At 29.4% G+C, this 16,938-nt stretch overlaps 1 protein-coding gene across 1 annotated transcript in view; it reads right to left on the bottom strand.

The window, feature by feature from the left end:
* lrp1ba (low density lipoprotein receptor-related protein 1Ba) overlaps positions 1 to 16,938 on the bottom strand; it is a 387,570-nt gene that overhangs the window by 196,571 nt on the left and 174,061 nt on the right. The window contains exons 25-31 of the mRNA XM_051094447.1: positions 15,109 to 15,313; positions 14,635 to 14,799; positions 10,758 to 11,002; positions 5,640 to 5,771; positions 3,158 to 3,385; positions 1,367 to 1,541; positions 473 to 567 (exon numbers count right to left, since the gene is read on the bottom strand). Coding sequence (XP_050950404.1) covers positions 473 to 567; positions 1,367 to 1,541; positions 3,158 to 3,385; positions 5,640 to 5,771; positions 10,758 to 11,002; positions 14,635 to 14,799; positions 15,109 to 15,313 — 1,245 coding nt within the window. The remainder of the gene's footprint in view (positions 1 to 472; positions 568 to 1,366; positions 1,542 to 3,157; positions 3,386 to 5,639; positions 5,772 to 10,757; positions 11,003 to 14,634; positions 14,800 to 15,108; positions 15,314 to 16,938) is intronic.

The raw sequence follows: 16,938 nt of genomic DNA, 5'->3' as shown, positions 1-16,938 counted from the left end.
GCAAAATAAAAAAAGCAAACAAAAGCAAAGCAAAAGCAACAGAAAGCAAAGAAAAACAGCACAACATTAAAGCAAAACAAAACAAAATAAACAAAGCCAAGCGAAGAAAAACAAAAGCAATGCAAAACAGACAAATGCAAAGCAACAACAAGCTAAACTAACAAAAAAAAAAAAAAAAAAAGCAAAGTAAAGGAATGCAAAGCAGAAAAGCAAAACAAAATGAGGCAAAACAGACAAAGGCAAAGCAAAGTTACTTGAAATAAAAAATAAAAGCCAGATACATGTAGAAAAAGAAAAACAAACAAACTAAAATTACCTAAAATTAAATAATAATAATTCAAAATTGTAATAAAACCTATATTAGTATCACAATTTTGACCATAAGAAAGAATCATAAAAAAAGAAACTACCATTTTGCCTTAAAATACTAAGTACACAGTTCACTACTGTAGATTTTGTAACTTCTATTTACCAACGGGCTCCTTCTGGTTCTGGTGCAAAATCTTGATGTTGCTACCATCCATACTGGCCATATTTATGGTGCCCCCATCCATCCAAAACATCTTCCTGTAGACGACAACAAAACAAGAATCACTCAGAGAGATGGATGAGTCTTGGAGATGAAGGATGGGACTCTTCTTTTCAAGGAACGCGACCGGCGTGAAGGTCGGGAAGGTCGAAAAGAACTTTATCTTCACAATCACCACAGAGCACAAAACAATCAAATAAAGCTGTCTCTATCTCCCTCATACATCTTGATGGTGCGCATGAACCTTCGTGACAGATGACTTTCAGAAATGTCGATGGGGTCGGAAGCTAAAACGAGAAGACACGATGGGCAAAGATCACGAGAGATATCGCAACAACAAGCGCACTGTACCGTGCTTAAGATCCGATTACAGAATTGGATTATATTAAATCTCGTGTAAACAACTGCGAGGAACTGGCTCAGTTTTTTAATTAGCTTGCATGCCTGGAATCATAATGTATGCTAATTAAAGAGCTGTCACTGACCAGCCCAACAAGGGTAAGATAAATTCGCCTTTCTGATTGGCTGACAACCAGTTCGGCGTTGTTAAAGAGTTTTCACGGCTACAACAATTTGTCAGTCTTAATCAACTCCAAGAAAATGACTCTAATAACTTTAGTTAATTGTGCACGCTGAATATAAACAGAGACCTGTTCAGTAATTAGCTTTGTAAGTGATGTATCTCCCACGCAGCTTTGACGGCAACAAAAGGTGACAATTCAACGGAAGTGTGCAATTACTTACTAATAAATGGGATAGCGATCTTTAGCGACACGCAGCCCGTACGTTCTCCGTTATGGATACGGCTAATTGTTTGTGCGTTTTTTGTGATGTTACCCTTTAGATGGATGCAGGACGAGACACTTGGGTTTGTCCATGCCGTGAACGACGGTGGTTTTGAGAGATCCGTCAAGACGGGCGACGTTAATGTGGGTCTCGTCGTTGTCTGAGCTCATCCAGTACATGTTTCTTGACAGCCAGTCAATGGCCAGGCCACGGACATTGGATAGGTCTGTAAATACAGATATTATCAATAAATAATGTGCATTTTTCATCACACAAAAGAAAGTAGAGATTTAATACATTTACTTATGTAACAATAATAATTTCCTTTATCACATTTCATAAAATGTGTTCAATGAATAATCTGCATATTTAGCCAAACTAATAAAACAGGCTGTAATTTCATATAATATGACCATTTTTAGATTTGTTTTTTTTTTTTGTACACCATATTTGTTGATGTTTTAATGAAGTTAAAAAAAAAAGACAAATAAATAAATAATTAAATAAATAAATAAAATGTATATAATATAATACAATATAATATCACATTTAATTTACAATTTATATATTTATGTAATTTATAAATGGGTTTATACACATAGAGGAAACAAATAATGTAATGTAATATAATATAATATAAGATAAAATATTATACAATGTAATGATATAATACAAATTTCCTTTATCACTTAATAAAATGCATTAAAACAAGACAGACAAAAAAGGAAGAGGAAAAAATATATATAATTCAATATAATATAAGCAATGAATAATGCATATTTAGTCAAAATAATAAAACAAGCTATATAATATAATATAATAATTATATTTTAAATTAGCATTTTTGTACAGCAAACTTTCAGCAAGTTTTATCAATATAAAAAAGCATAAAATGAAATGAAAAAGGAATATAATATAATAAATATAATATAATATAATATAATAAATATAATTAATATAATATAGTATAACATAATATAATATAATATATAACATAACAACATAATAATATCTATAAATTGTATTTTTTGTACAGCAACTTTCATGATGTTTTATAAAAAAATAAAAAGGAATAAAATAGAATAAAAATAACAATAACAATGAAAATAAAAATAAAATAGATTAGAATATAAAATAACAATATAATAAATATAATATAATATAATATAATATAATATCATATCATATAATATCATATAATATAATAATTTAACAATTTTGGATTTACAATTTATGTATTTATATCATATTATAATTTATATTATATTATAATATAAATAAAAGTAAAATAAGAGTAATAAGAGTAAATAAATAGCAATAAAGTATAATATAATATAATATAATATAATATAATATAATATAATATAATATAATATAATATAATACAATACAATATAAAATAACATACTATTTATAACTTGTAGATTACTTAATTAATATAATATAATATAATATTTTATTTTCAATTTATATATTTATATAATTAATAAATGTGTTTAAAAAAATAAGAGGAAACAAATAATAATATAATATAATATAATATATATAATATAATATAATATTATATAATATAATACAGTATAATATAATATAATATAATATAATATAATATAATATAATATAATATAATATAATATAATATAATACAACAAACTACTTATTGCAAATACTTGCAGGTCGCTTTATCAACCAAAACGACAACAAAAATGCAAAATAAGGTATAATTTAACAAAAGGTTTTCTTTGTAAAGACACATTTGATTCTTCTATCAATAAAAGTAGGCAAACAAAAAGCATTTTTAACTGTGTAAATTTAAAACTGTCCAAATGGACCTGGGCGTACCTCCAGACAGGACGGTTTCGAGCTTGGTTCCGTTAATGAACGCCCGTTTTATCGTTCGCGTCTTCACATCAGCCCAGTAAATCCTCTCGTCTACAGCATCGTAATCCATCGCCGTGACGTCATCGATATCGGGTACGGTGAGGGCCATGATAACATTGAGGTACGGGTTGTCGATGTCCACTCCTCGAATCTCAGATCTCCGAGCGTACAACAGAAACTTCTTCACACCTGTTCAGAGGTACATAAATATACAATCTATTCAAATTCAGTCTCAATTGAATTCTGTTTCTCTGTCTCTAGTATCTCCGGCAGTGAAAAATATGACCTAAATCAGTTAGCGGGACAAATATAATAAGGGGAATTGAGTGTCCTTACAAAGGCAACGCTATAAAGACATAAAGCTCAAAGGACTCATACTGTAAATTCTCCTTTCTTGACCTCCAGAGAGATCTCTGGGGCGGCCGAGACAGAGAGATCTCCATTTCAGTCTGTAATGAGTTTAGGTAGGTCGTGTAAGTCTCCTGATACACGCTATAATTATTCCAATATCAGACATTCTGCTTTATATCAGCTCCATTCAATTGTGGATCGCTCATTTTTATGAGAAAACCTAGATTGTAATTCACAACTCGGGGCTCATTGAAGCGTCAGTGTGCGTGAAGAATTCTTCCACTAAATGGGAAAAATGTATTAATGTAAAAAAAAAATAAAAAAGGCTGCAAATATCAGCTCTATGCAATCGATCTCAAAAGGTAAAAAGACCTACTGCTTTTTTATAGCATATATATATTTTTTCTTTTTACTTTTATAATATAATATAATATAATATAATATAATATAATATAATATAATATAATAATCAATGAATAATCTGCATATTTAGCCAAACTAAAAAACAGGCTATAATTTAATATAATATGGCACTTTTTATATGTATATATATATAATTTTTTTATATGTATATGTATTTTTTCTTTTTTTTTTTGCACACCGCCTTTCATAATGTTTTAATGAGGTTTAAAAAAGACAAATAATAAATAAATAAATTAATTAATTAATTAATAAAATGTATTTACAATTTATATAATTATGTAATTTATAAATGTGTTTAAAAATAAGAGGAAACAAATAATATAATATAATATAATATAATATAATATAACTAAATAAATTAGCATTTTTGTACAGCAAACTTTCATGTTTTATCAAAATCTAAAATAAATAAATAAATAAATAAATAAATAAAGGAAATAAAAAAAAAACAGTATCAAGGGCTTTAAATTAAGGACATAATATTTGAAGAAATGTATAGAAAACAAACAAATTAGTATACAGGCACATGAACAAACAAACACACAAACAAACAAACAAATAAATATATATATTTTTTAAAGATCCATAAAATGCAGCTCAAAGTGATTCAAACAAATAAAACACAAAAAATAAAAAAATAAAAGGAACTAAAACAAATTGAAAAATTAAAGTTGTGATATACTGAGAAAAAGTCAAAATTATGAGAATAAAGTCAAATTATGTTAATCAAGTCGAAATATTTAATAACATTTGGATGTGCAATACAGGCTATACTCTCAAAATACTGTAAGTTTTCTCTCATAATTTAATTCTCGTAATTTTGACTTCATTTCTAAAATATTTTGACTTTTTTCTCAAAATATTTAGATTTTATTCTCATAATTTTGACTTTATTCTCGTAATTTTGAATTTTTTTTTTCTAAAAATATTTTTGATTTTATTCTCATAATTTTGACTTTATTCTCAAAATATTTTGACTTTATTCTCATAATTTTGACTTTATTCTCAAAATATTTTGACTTTATTCTCATAATTTTGACTTTATTCTCAAAATATTTTGACTTTATTCTCATAATTTTGACTTTATTCTCAAAATATTTTGACTTTATTCTCATAATTTTGACTTTATTCTCAAAATATATCGAATTTATTTTCGTAATTTTGATTTTTTCTAAAAAAATATTTAGATTTTATTCTCAAAATATTTGGACTTTATTCTCAAAATATTTTCACTTTATTCTCAAAATATTTCTATTTCATTCTCGTAATTTTGACTGTATTCTCGAAATATTTAAATTTTATTCCCATAATTTTGACTTTATTCTCAAAATATTGACTTTATTCTCATATTGCTATGACTTTACTCTCCCAATTTTAACTTTTTTTTCTCAAAACATTTCGACTTTATTCTCGTAATATTTCAACTATATTCTCACAATTTGACTTGTTTTCCTCAAAATATTTTCACTTCATTCTCGTATTTATTTTTGTAATTTTGACTTTTTTTCAAAATATTTCAACTTTATTCTCATATATCTATGACTTTTTTCTCGTAATTGAATTTTCTTGTATTCAAAGCTCCTAAAACGGCAGAGTTTGGGTGAGTGAGCCAAACATGTCTCGTAAAAAGTGAGATCTACAGTCCAGCTGGCAGACAAGTCGAGCTCACCTTGGCAGCTTCGGTTGTTGGCCGACAGTTTCATGAGATGTGGACAGGAGCAAGACGCAGAACCATTATAATTTATAAGACAGAGGTGAGAACACGGGCCTCTTCCTTTGTTACCGGCACACGGGTTAGGAGCTGAAAGAGATAGGAGAAGAGAAAATATTCATAAAAGAATATCTGAGTATACATTGCGCATACGTCACATTAATATTTAATTCTCCTGATTTATCACCACAGCGACTTATTAGACAGCGATGCCTTTGATTATTATCTCCACAGGTCAAAACCAGAGGTTAACGTTAAAATTTTAAAATTTAATTTCTTAATTTTTTTCAAGTCTTGTATCATTTCTTCAGCTAGTTATTATGCGATGCAGCTTGCATCCATGCACATATTTTCCTGAAAAATGAAACTCTCTGCCTAACAAGTGGAAGATGTGGACGGCGTGCTGAGTAATTAGGCCCCTTATTCCCTACCCAACAATCCCTGGGTTTGTTCTTGCTCAGAGCAAGGTTGTTACTCTGCAACTCTAAATGGGACTGTAAAACACACACGGAACTAAAAAATGCATAACAAGTCCATAAAAAACAGTCGTTTCGGGCCTAATGAATATAGTAATTTCTACGTCACTCCAGCTAAGCTATTCTGACACCTGAAAACCGATAGCGATGCGGGCCGGCCGCTTCAGACACGGACGGGTAATGAAAACGGACACGGAACAGACATCCAGCGCTATAAACAAAATCCCAGAACAGAGGAAAGCAGGTGCTAAACCACAGGACAAAAACAGCCAAGAGCAGAAACTGAAAAAAAAAAAAGGTCACAAAATTTATTAGAAATGGTTCAGGCTAAAGCTCGTTCATTTTACTAAAGTTATTTAATTTTGCAGTATTGCCTATTCACTTAAATCATTACTTGGAAAAAAATAAAGAACGTTTACTTAATTGAGAAATTAAGTACTATGACATTTTTTTTTTTTTTTTTTAATAAAATAAAATAAACCTTCATAAATAAATAAATAAATAACGCTTTTTGAGATCAAATGCTTTACATAATAATATTTATTTAATAAAACAAATAAAATATAAATATAAAAACAGATTAAACAAAACCAACAACAGTGAGATAAACGAATGAATGAATGAATTAATTAATTAATTGATGAATTATTATTAAAAATGGTTCAATCTAAAGCTCACTCATTTTACTAAAATTATTTAATTTTAGAGTATTGCCTATTCACTTAATTATTTACTTAATTAAAAAATTATGTACATGACCTTTTTTTATTTATTTTGAAATAAAATAAAATAAAATAAAATAATTAAATTTCTAGAACACAATGTTTTAAAACCTTCCTAAATAAATAAATAAATAAATAAATAAATAACTTCTTCAGATCAAATGTTTCAAAAATAAGGACATAAAGGACATAATATAAAAAACATTGTAATAAAACAAATAAAAGATAAACATAAAAACAGATTAAACAAAAGAACAATAAATAAATAAATAAATAAATAAATAAATAAATAAATAAATGAATGAATGAATGAATTGAATTAATAAATAAATAAATAAATAAATAAATAAATAGCTTCTTCAGATCAAATGTTTCAAATGAAGGACATAATATAAAAACATTGTAATAAAACAAATAAAAGGTAAACATAAAAACAGATTAAACAAAACAACAATAAATGAATAAATAAATAAATAAATGAATGAATGAATGAATGAATAGCTTCTTCAGATCAAATGCTTCAAATGAAGGATGTAATATAAAAACATTGTAATAAAACAAATAAAAGGTAAACATAAAAAACTGATGAAACAAAACAACAACAAAATAAATAAATAAATAACGGACATAGCACAACATTTTAATAAAACAAATAAAAGATCAGTATAAAAACAGATGAAGCAAAAAACAAATGAATAAACAAAAACAAATAAATATATTTTTTTTTTAATTTACTTGATTTCAAAATACTAAGGCACCATGGCATGTTTTATTTTAATGTTAATAAATAAAATAAAATAAAATAAAAAATAAAAAATTAAATTAAATTAAATTAAATTAAATTAAATTAAATTAAATTAAATTAAATTAAACACATTTAAAAATAAAATTTTAAACATAAACATAACATTTTAACCTGGGTTCCAGATTGCAGCGTTGGAAAACCTTCAAAACAATAATAATAATGAATTTAATAATAACACCTTTTATTTATACAGCACATTTTAGACATAAAAGGCAGCTCCAAATGCTTTAAATGTCCTAATATAAAAACATCTATCATAACAAATAAAGATAAAAACAGCCCAGAAAGCAACAACAACACAGATGAAACAAAAGCAAAAAACAAAGCACAAATTATCAACAAAAATCAGCACAAAATCACAAAACAAAGCCACAGGACAAGCACAGCCAAGAGCAGAAACAAAAGAAAGTTCGAAAAACGCTAAACATAAATGTCTCAATTGAAAAGCTTGGCTTAAAACACCCATTTCTAAACTAGTCTGTGAGGTAAATTTCAAAACAACCCAGTTCAAAGCGAGAGACGACGAGTCTAAATATACAATTCTAAAAATGATTCACTCCAGATTCGCTTTCATCAACTTTCATCATCATTTTCAAGGACTGTATACAGTCGAAGGTTGTACTTCAAATCGAATTTGATCAAAACATAAAACAGCAGACCCACAATCTCACAAAAAGCCTTCACACATCTGTGCGGCGTATCGCTCCATCCATACCGTGGCTTTATAGCTGCCAATCACTATCTGGAACGCGCCGTGAACGTTTCCGCCAGCCCATTATAAGTGTTTATCTGGAGTCATGAGTTAACAAAGAGCCTCTTAGCGCCATTAAGGGTGTAATTTAGCTTTGGTGGATGATGCCAAGCTGGATGTGTTGACAGAAGGCTGATTCTTCCGCATCTGGCAGATGTACACCCAAGGGAAAAGATGCTGGACAGCCATCACGGGCTGATTCAATTGTGTTTTATTTATGGGACGTTTTCTGGCTCTTCTTTTGGATTTCATTGCCCAAACGGTGAACTAATTCTATTAGGACAATTATGAGAGGGTTACAGAAGGAGGGACAGATTTCGAGTGCATGTTCAGAGTTGACTGAACTGATGCACGCCACAATCAATTACCCAGAGGTCATTGGAAGTGGCTCTTTTGACTCAGGCAAGTAAGCAACCATCCGAGACGCCATAGCAACCAGAACAAAAAGACCGTGGCAACCTCATAGCAGCCCATTAAAAAACATTCAGAAGACATTAGTGACTAGTTTAACATTATGGTGTTGAGTTTTGGCATGAAGTCACAGCTTCTTTTTTTTTTTTTTTTTTTTTTTTTTAAAAAGGCAAAAACAAAGAGATTAAACGAATAAATAATTACCTAATCCAATAATTTTAATAACTAATTTAATTTAACAATGTTTTGCAGCATCTTAATTTCTTTGGAGGGAGGAAAAAAAAAAAAAACAAGTAATAAAATACCAATACACAGCTGAAAAAGTATGGAAAATTGTGTGGAAAAGTATAGGAAAGTTTTTTCTTTCTTTCTTTGTTCTTTTTTACTTTTTTGTAAAAAAAAAAAACAGATAAGATTAAAAAAAAATAAAAGTAAAAATAAACATTTAGCTTTAAAAAAGAATATAAACTAAAATAAAAATAAAACCATAAAACAATCAAATAAAATACAATTTCTCAAAATAAAATAAAATAAAACAAAATGTATATTTTTCAAAAGAATTCAAAAATACAACATTATTTTGTTTCTGTTTTGTGACATCTTTTGGTTCTAATTTCTAAATCCTATTTTGATCCTAATTGTAATCTTATTTGACAGAGCATTTAGTTTTGTTGTTGTTGTTGTTGTTTTTAATAATAATAATTAAAATAAAATAAAATAAAAAAATAATAAAATAAAATAAAATGTTTCTCAAAAGAACTCAAAAATAAAACATTTTCTGTTTTAAATCTTTTGGTTCTAATTGAAATTTTCTTTGAAAACGCATTTAGTTTTTAGAAGAAAAAAAAAACAAATAAAAATAAATAACACACACACACAAAAATAATAAAATAAAATAAAATAAAATAAAATAAAATAAAATAAAATAAAATAAAATAAAATAAAATAAAATAAAATAAAATAAAATAAAATAAAATAAAATAATTAAATGTTTCTTAAAAACTCAAAAATAAAATATTCTTTTCTTTCTGTTTTGGTTCTAAATGGAATCTTCTTAAAATAAAAAATAAAATAAAAAAAATAAAATAAAATAAAATAAAATAAAATAAAATAAAATAAAAGTTTCTTAAAAGAACTCAAAAACAATCATCTTAATTGTAATCTTATGTGAAAATGCATTTAGTTAAACATTCTTTTCTTTTTGTTTTGCTATATCTTTTGGTTTTAATCTTTTTTGAAAGTACATTTAGTTTTTAGAAATAATAAAATAAAATAAAATAAAATAAAATAAAATAAATTAAAATAAAATAAATTAAATTAAATTAAATTAAATTAAATTAAATTAAATTAAATTAAATTAAATTAAAAATAATGTTTTTAAAAGAAATGAAAAATAAAACATTCTTTTGTTTTGTCTTTTGGTTCTAATTGGAATCTTTGAAAGTGCTTTTATTTTATAGAAGGAAAATAAAATAACACAAAAAACAAAACAACATTTCTTCATTTTTTTCTTCAAAAAAAAAAAAAAAATAAAATGAAATAAAATGAAATAAAAAAATAAAATAAAATAAATAAAATAAAAACATTTCTCAAAATAACTCGTTTTTAGTAGGAAATTCAGAAGAGAAATGTGACCTTGTAGTGTTTGACTGCCTCTTTCATGTTTGAGAAATGATGGGAAATTTTTGATGGGAATCAAGGGAGTTCTTGACGAGACAGCTTTGCAGCCAATTAGTCCCTAAATCTTCTAGTGAGAAATGGGAACGTGCCAAAACTGGGTCATTGTATGCTGTTAATCCAACATGACAACTTCGCTCAATCTAGAGATTTCTCTCATTTTGTTCTGTTGGATCCTTCAAATCATCATCTCTTTCAAAGTCCCTCTGGACGTCCCTCGAGATGGTTACTTACTTTGCGGCTGTCTGCTAGGATGGTATATCTCCAGATCGAATGGTTGGGCACTGGTTTTTTGGATCACAGTCACGTTGGCTCCAGTCCATTTGTTGGCTTTGGTCAAAGTGTTGGTCCTCCAGTCTGTCCAATAGACATTCCCACCAAAGAGTGACACGGCGAAGGGGTGAGAGAGGAACTCGTGGCCTCGAAGAATTTCAATCATCCCCGTGCCATCATACAGAGCGGAGTATATAGCGTCAGACCTGAGGAAGGACAAATCATTTGCTTAATCATCATCAGAGTATTTTAAAATCAACATGAAATTACTTTCTTAATAAACACTTTCATGCACAAACTGAATCAAAACAAAGCGAGGATATTCAATCATGTTCCACTTTCAATTACATCAAATTTAATTAACTTGGTGAGTTAAACAAGATCTGTTGAATGTGATTCAATTCAGTTCAGGTTGATTTGATTTAACTTAATAAATCTCACTCAGTAAATCTTATTTAATGTCAAATTATCGCAACATTAAATAACAGTTTAGCCAATTTGAATCAATTAAAAAAAAAAAAAAAAACTGAAACTCAAAATAGACTTGATCTTGTTTAACTCTGAATTACCAAGTTGGATTTGAAATCAAATCCAATAAACCTGAACTGAATCAAATCAAACGTAATTAATCTTGTTTAACCCAGAATTATGGTTACGCTTCGGGTGTCCCAAGTTCGAGTCCCGGCTTGCTGACTTTTCCCTGTCCTATTCTAATAAAAAAAAAAAGGCAAAATTGATAAAAATCATCTTTAAAAAAAAAACCTGATTTGTGATAATTCAGAGTCAAATCAACCTCAGTTGAACTGAATCAAATGACAGTTAATCACATTCAACTCTGAATTCTGAAAATTGAACTAAACGAAGTCGATTCAATTCAAATCAATCTAAATTAAATAAAATCAAATGCAATACATTTTGTCAACTCTGCTTTATAGCAAATCAACTAACTAAATCTGATTGAGTAAAATCAACTTGAATTGAAACTTAATAGATTTTGTTTAACTCTGATTTATAACAAATCAATTAACTGAACTTGATCGAGTCAAATCAACCTGAATCAAACTAATTCAAATCAAACTTAATCTGGTTTATCTTGGAATTAAGAAAATTCAACTAAATCTGATTGAATAATGAACTAAAACCATTTTGAACTTCAACAGAATGAACTAAACCCAAGTTGTTTTAAATCAAATAAATTCAAATCAGTCCAAATCAACCTAAACTGAATCAAATCAATAAATCCTGTTTAACTCATAATTACGACAATTAATTGACTTAAACCAAACAGTTTCAAATCATACTAAATAAAATCAACCTGAATATCAAATCAAACCAAACTTAATAAATCTAAACAATTCATTTAACTGAACTGAATCAAATCAACTTGAATTGAACTAAATCAAACCAAACTTAGTAAATCTTGTTTACAATAACTCTAAATTATGTCAGTCAATTCAAATCAAAACAAAACAATACATCAAAATGAGAAACATCAACTGAATTGAAACAAAAAAAGTGAATCAAATGAAACCTATTTGAATTTCATTAAATTACGTAACAAAAATAAAACAGGTTGTGAATGGATTACAGGTGCATCTCAGTAAATTAGAATGTTGTGGAAAAGTTAATTTGTTTCAGTAATTCAACTCAAATTGTGAAACTCGTGTATTAAATAAATTCAGTGCACACAGATGTGAAGTAGTTTAAGTCTTTGGTTCTTTTAATTGTGATGATTTTGGCTCACATTTAACAAAAACCCACCAATTCACTATCTCAACAAATTAGAATATGGTGACATGCCAATCAGCTAATCAACTCAAAACACCTGCAAAGGTTTCATGAGCCTTCAAAATGGTCTCTCAGTTTGGTTCACTAGGCTACACAATCATGGGGAAGACTGCTGATCTGACAGTTGTCCAGAAGACAATCATTGACACCCTTCACAAGGAGGATAAGCCACAAACATTCATTGCCAAAGAAGCTGGCTGTTCACAGAGTGCTGTATCCAAGCATGTTAACATAAAGTTGAGTGGAAGGAAAAAGTTTGGAAGAAAAAGATGCACAACCGTCCAAGAGAACCGCAGCCTTGAGAGGCTTGTCAAGCAAAATCGATTCAAGAATTTGGGTGAACTTCACAAGGAATGGACTGAGACTGGGGTCAAGGCATCAAGAGCCACCACACACAGACGTGTCAAGGAATTTGGCTACAGTTGTCGTATTCCTCTTGTTAAGCCATTCCTGAACCACAGAAAACATCAGAGGTGTCTTATCTGGGCTAAGGAGAAGAAGAAATGGACTGTTGCCCAGTGGTCCAAAGTCCTCTTTTCAGATGAGAGCAAGTTTTGTATTTCATTTGGAAACCAAGGTCCTAGAGTCTGGAGGAAGGGTGGAGAAGCTCATAGCCCAAGTTGCTTGAAGTCCAGTGTTAAGCTTCCACAGTCTGTGATGATTTGGGGTGCAATGTCATCTGCTGGTGTTGGTCCACTGTGTATTTTTGAAAATCAAAGTCACTGTACCTGTTTACCAAGACATTTTAGAGCACTTCATGGTTCCTTCTGCTGACCAGCTTTTTAAAGATGCTGATTTCATTTTCCAGCAGGATTTGGCACCTGCCCACACTGCCAAAAGCACCAAAAGTTGGTTAAATGACCATGGTAATGGCCAGAAAACTCACCAGACCTGAACCCCATAGAGAATCTATGGGTTATTGTCAAGAGGAAAATGAGAAACAAGAGACCAAAAAATGCAGATGAGCTGAAGGCCACTGTCAAAGAAACCTGGGCTTCCACACCACCTCAGCAGTGGCACAGACTGATCACCTCCATGCCACCGATTTGAGGCAGTAATTAAAGCAAAAGGAGCCCCTACCAAGTATTGAGTACATATACAGTAAATGAACATACTTTCCAGAAGGCCAAAAATTCACTAAAAATGTTTTTTATGTTTTTTATCTTATGAAGTATTCTAATTTGTTGAGATGGGTTTTTGTTAAATGTGAGTCAAAATCATCACAATTAGAAGAACCAAAGACTTAAACTACTTCAGACTGTGTGCATTGAATTTATTTAATACACGAGTTTCACAATTTGAGTTGAATTACTAAAATAAACCACCTTTACCATGACATTCTAATTCATTGAGATGCACCTGTAGTTCTTAACCTTAAATCTATCCTGGCATTCCATCAGCAAAAACAAAAAAGAAAGTTTGCTTAAAGACAGTGTACAAAGACAGTGTACTCTAAACAAATGGGAGTATTCAGAGTCTAAAAGTCAAAATAGTTTGTAAGACAGAGTTTAGAGTTCACTGATGCTTTAATGTCAAGAGACTGTTGAGAAGAAAAGAAAAAAATGCTGTTGACAGAGAGAAAGAGAGATGTGTGATCTGAATATAGCAGAGACAAAAACGAGGCAATCGAAAGCCGAGAATTGATCAGATTCTTCATTAAGTCCAAGAATCTCATTATCTGAATATTAATTTGCAGCTCATTCGGAGCCACCGGGCACAAGAGGAATTGAACCAGCGCTGTGAGAAATGCAAGATGAGAGTTTATGAATGTGTCAAGGCGGCAAAATTGCCATGCCGCTGCTTTGTAAAATCCGAAAAAACACTTGATGGGCAAAATTATAATCAATGATAATAACATATCTCTGTCGGCCTGTCATTACATCGCCAGCAGAGGTGGATCTCCAATTTGAACCGGTACAAAAAAACACATCAATCATTGACCAAAACAACTGAATTTGAGGTTATTCCCAGTTCCACCCTCTAGTTTCCAGTCTCACCTAGCAAAAAATGTCACTAAAACCCAACAGAAGAGTCTTTGTGTTCGTCTTACCGGGCGTCCGTCCACACTATCCTGCTCTCCATGTGGTCCAAGGTCAATCCGTTGGGCCAAGCGCCGGAGTCCATGTCCTTGAAAACCACATGTCGCCGTTTCCCGCTCATGGAAGCGCCTTCGATGCGAGGAAACGTGGCGTCCCAATCGGTCCAGAACAAGGCACTGTTGACGACAAAACTCTAGTTTAAACGACTTTCAGATGAGGGTTACTTGCAAACCACATCCTCATTTAAAGCATTAGCATTAGCGCAATTACAAAACAGGTATAAATGTGTAATGGCCCAATTTCATGGTAATATCCCTTCTGGAAATCATTTAAAAACTCCTTTATGGGTGATTAGACGGGTTCATTACGATTCGCAAACCACAGAATGGAGCTATCAATCACTGAAGTTGTTCATTTAAGCTATGAAGTAATTGGAAAACTGGTGCTTTGCTGTTATTTTCCTTCAAGTGGGTTGAGAAACGCACCCCTGGCCGGGGTCCACGGCGATGGCCCGGGGGTGCTCCATACCCCCGGCGATGAGGGTGGTTCGTAATTCGCCGTTTAGCTTGGACACCTCAATCTGGTCCAGGTTACTGTCGATCCAGTAGAGATTTCCGGCTATCCAGTCAACGGCAAGGCCTTCTGGAGTGGCTAGACCATGTTGGACCACCACTTCGATTGACGAAACACCTACCGGGGCGACAAATTGGGTTTTTTTAATGGAATATTAAAGGTTGTTAAGTTATTAGCAGGTCGGTCAAGCTCAAGATTACTCAAATTTGGCATTTGGCGAGTGTAATTTGGTACCCTATGAAGGGTGTGAAAAGAAATGTTAACATAGCCCTCGAGACAAAGTGGTTCCTTTTTATCTTTCTCAGTATATACTCATCAGTTCCTTTGTGATCTGAGTGTAAATTATTTCTCACACATTTTGGGAGCTTTTGAACCTGAAATATTAACACAGTTGGTAGACTGATTTTGCTTTTTAAGTGTAAAACAGAGCTAAAAAAAAAAGCCTGCCACAATACGCTGAATAATATGAGTCATGACAATAAGAATCATGATTTGTGAGATGTGGAACAAAACGTTTACCTGCTATTAGTTTTTAAAACAGCAATATTTTACACTTTGATCGTCGATCTTATAACATACACATCGCTTAACATAAATGGACCATTTAATTAGATTTTTTAAATGTATTTTATTAAAATAAAGGGATATCATTCACTCTTTAAATATTAATAAAATAAAAAATAAATAAAAATAGTAGCTAGGCATAAAAATAAAAAGAGTAATATTGAATATGAATAAATAAATAAATATTTACAAAACTTTTTTTAATCAGATAATCAGATCAGTATTCATCCTGAAGGCCTCTTCCCAATACACTACAACAGATTCAATAATTTCATAATTGTAAGTAGTAAATAAAATGAAATAAATAAATGAATGAACAATTAAATAGTATTCATACAATAAAATAAATAAAAAAAAAATAAATAAAATAAAAAAGTATATATATATATATATATATATACTTTTTTATTTTATTTATTTTATTTTTATTTATTTTATTGTATGAATACTATTTAATTATATATATATATATATGCACACATACACACACACACATATTTTTTATTTCTTTTTTTTTTTTTTTTTTTATTCAGATAATATCAGTCAGGATTCATCCTGAAGGCCCTCTTCCCATAATACACGACAACAGATTCAATAATTATATAATTGTAAATAAAAATAAAATAAAATAAAATAACACATTCAATAATTTCATAATTGTAAGCAAGTAAAAAATAAATAAACAAATAAATAATTTTATAATTTCAAAATATTAAGTAAAAAAAGTAAATAAATAAATAATAAAATAATAATAAAATACAATAAAATAAAATATAAAATAAAATATCATTTTTATATTTAAAAACATTTTTTCAAGTCTATATTTAATATTATTATTATTTTTTTTAATCTAATAATATCACAGTCGGTATTCATCCTAAAGACCCTCTTCCCATAATACACCACAACTGATTCAATAATTTTATAATTTCAAAATTGTAAATAAATAAATAAATAAAGTCTATATTTATTTAAATAAAATCTGTATATATATATATATATATATATATATATATATATATAAATATATATATATACACATCCTGAGTCACAAAATGACTACAATTATTATGATTACTATTATTTTGTCAATACTGTCAGCTGTTAAGGCACTTTGAAAGCATCCTGGAGTGAATGCAACCTGTAGTAAATGCTAGATCTGATTTTTGACACATTAT

The sequence above is a fragment of the Labeo rohita genome, chromosome 22 (genome assembly GCF_022985175.1).
Source record: "Labeo rohita strain BAU-BD-2019 chromosome 22, IGBB_LRoh.1.0, whole genome shotgun sequence".
In the NCBI taxonomy this organism is placed as follows: domain Eukaryota; kingdom Metazoa; phylum Chordata; class Actinopteri; order Cypriniformes; family Cyprinidae; genus Labeo; species Labeo rohita.
This window is presented reverse-complemented; position numbering and strand designations above follow the sequence as displayed.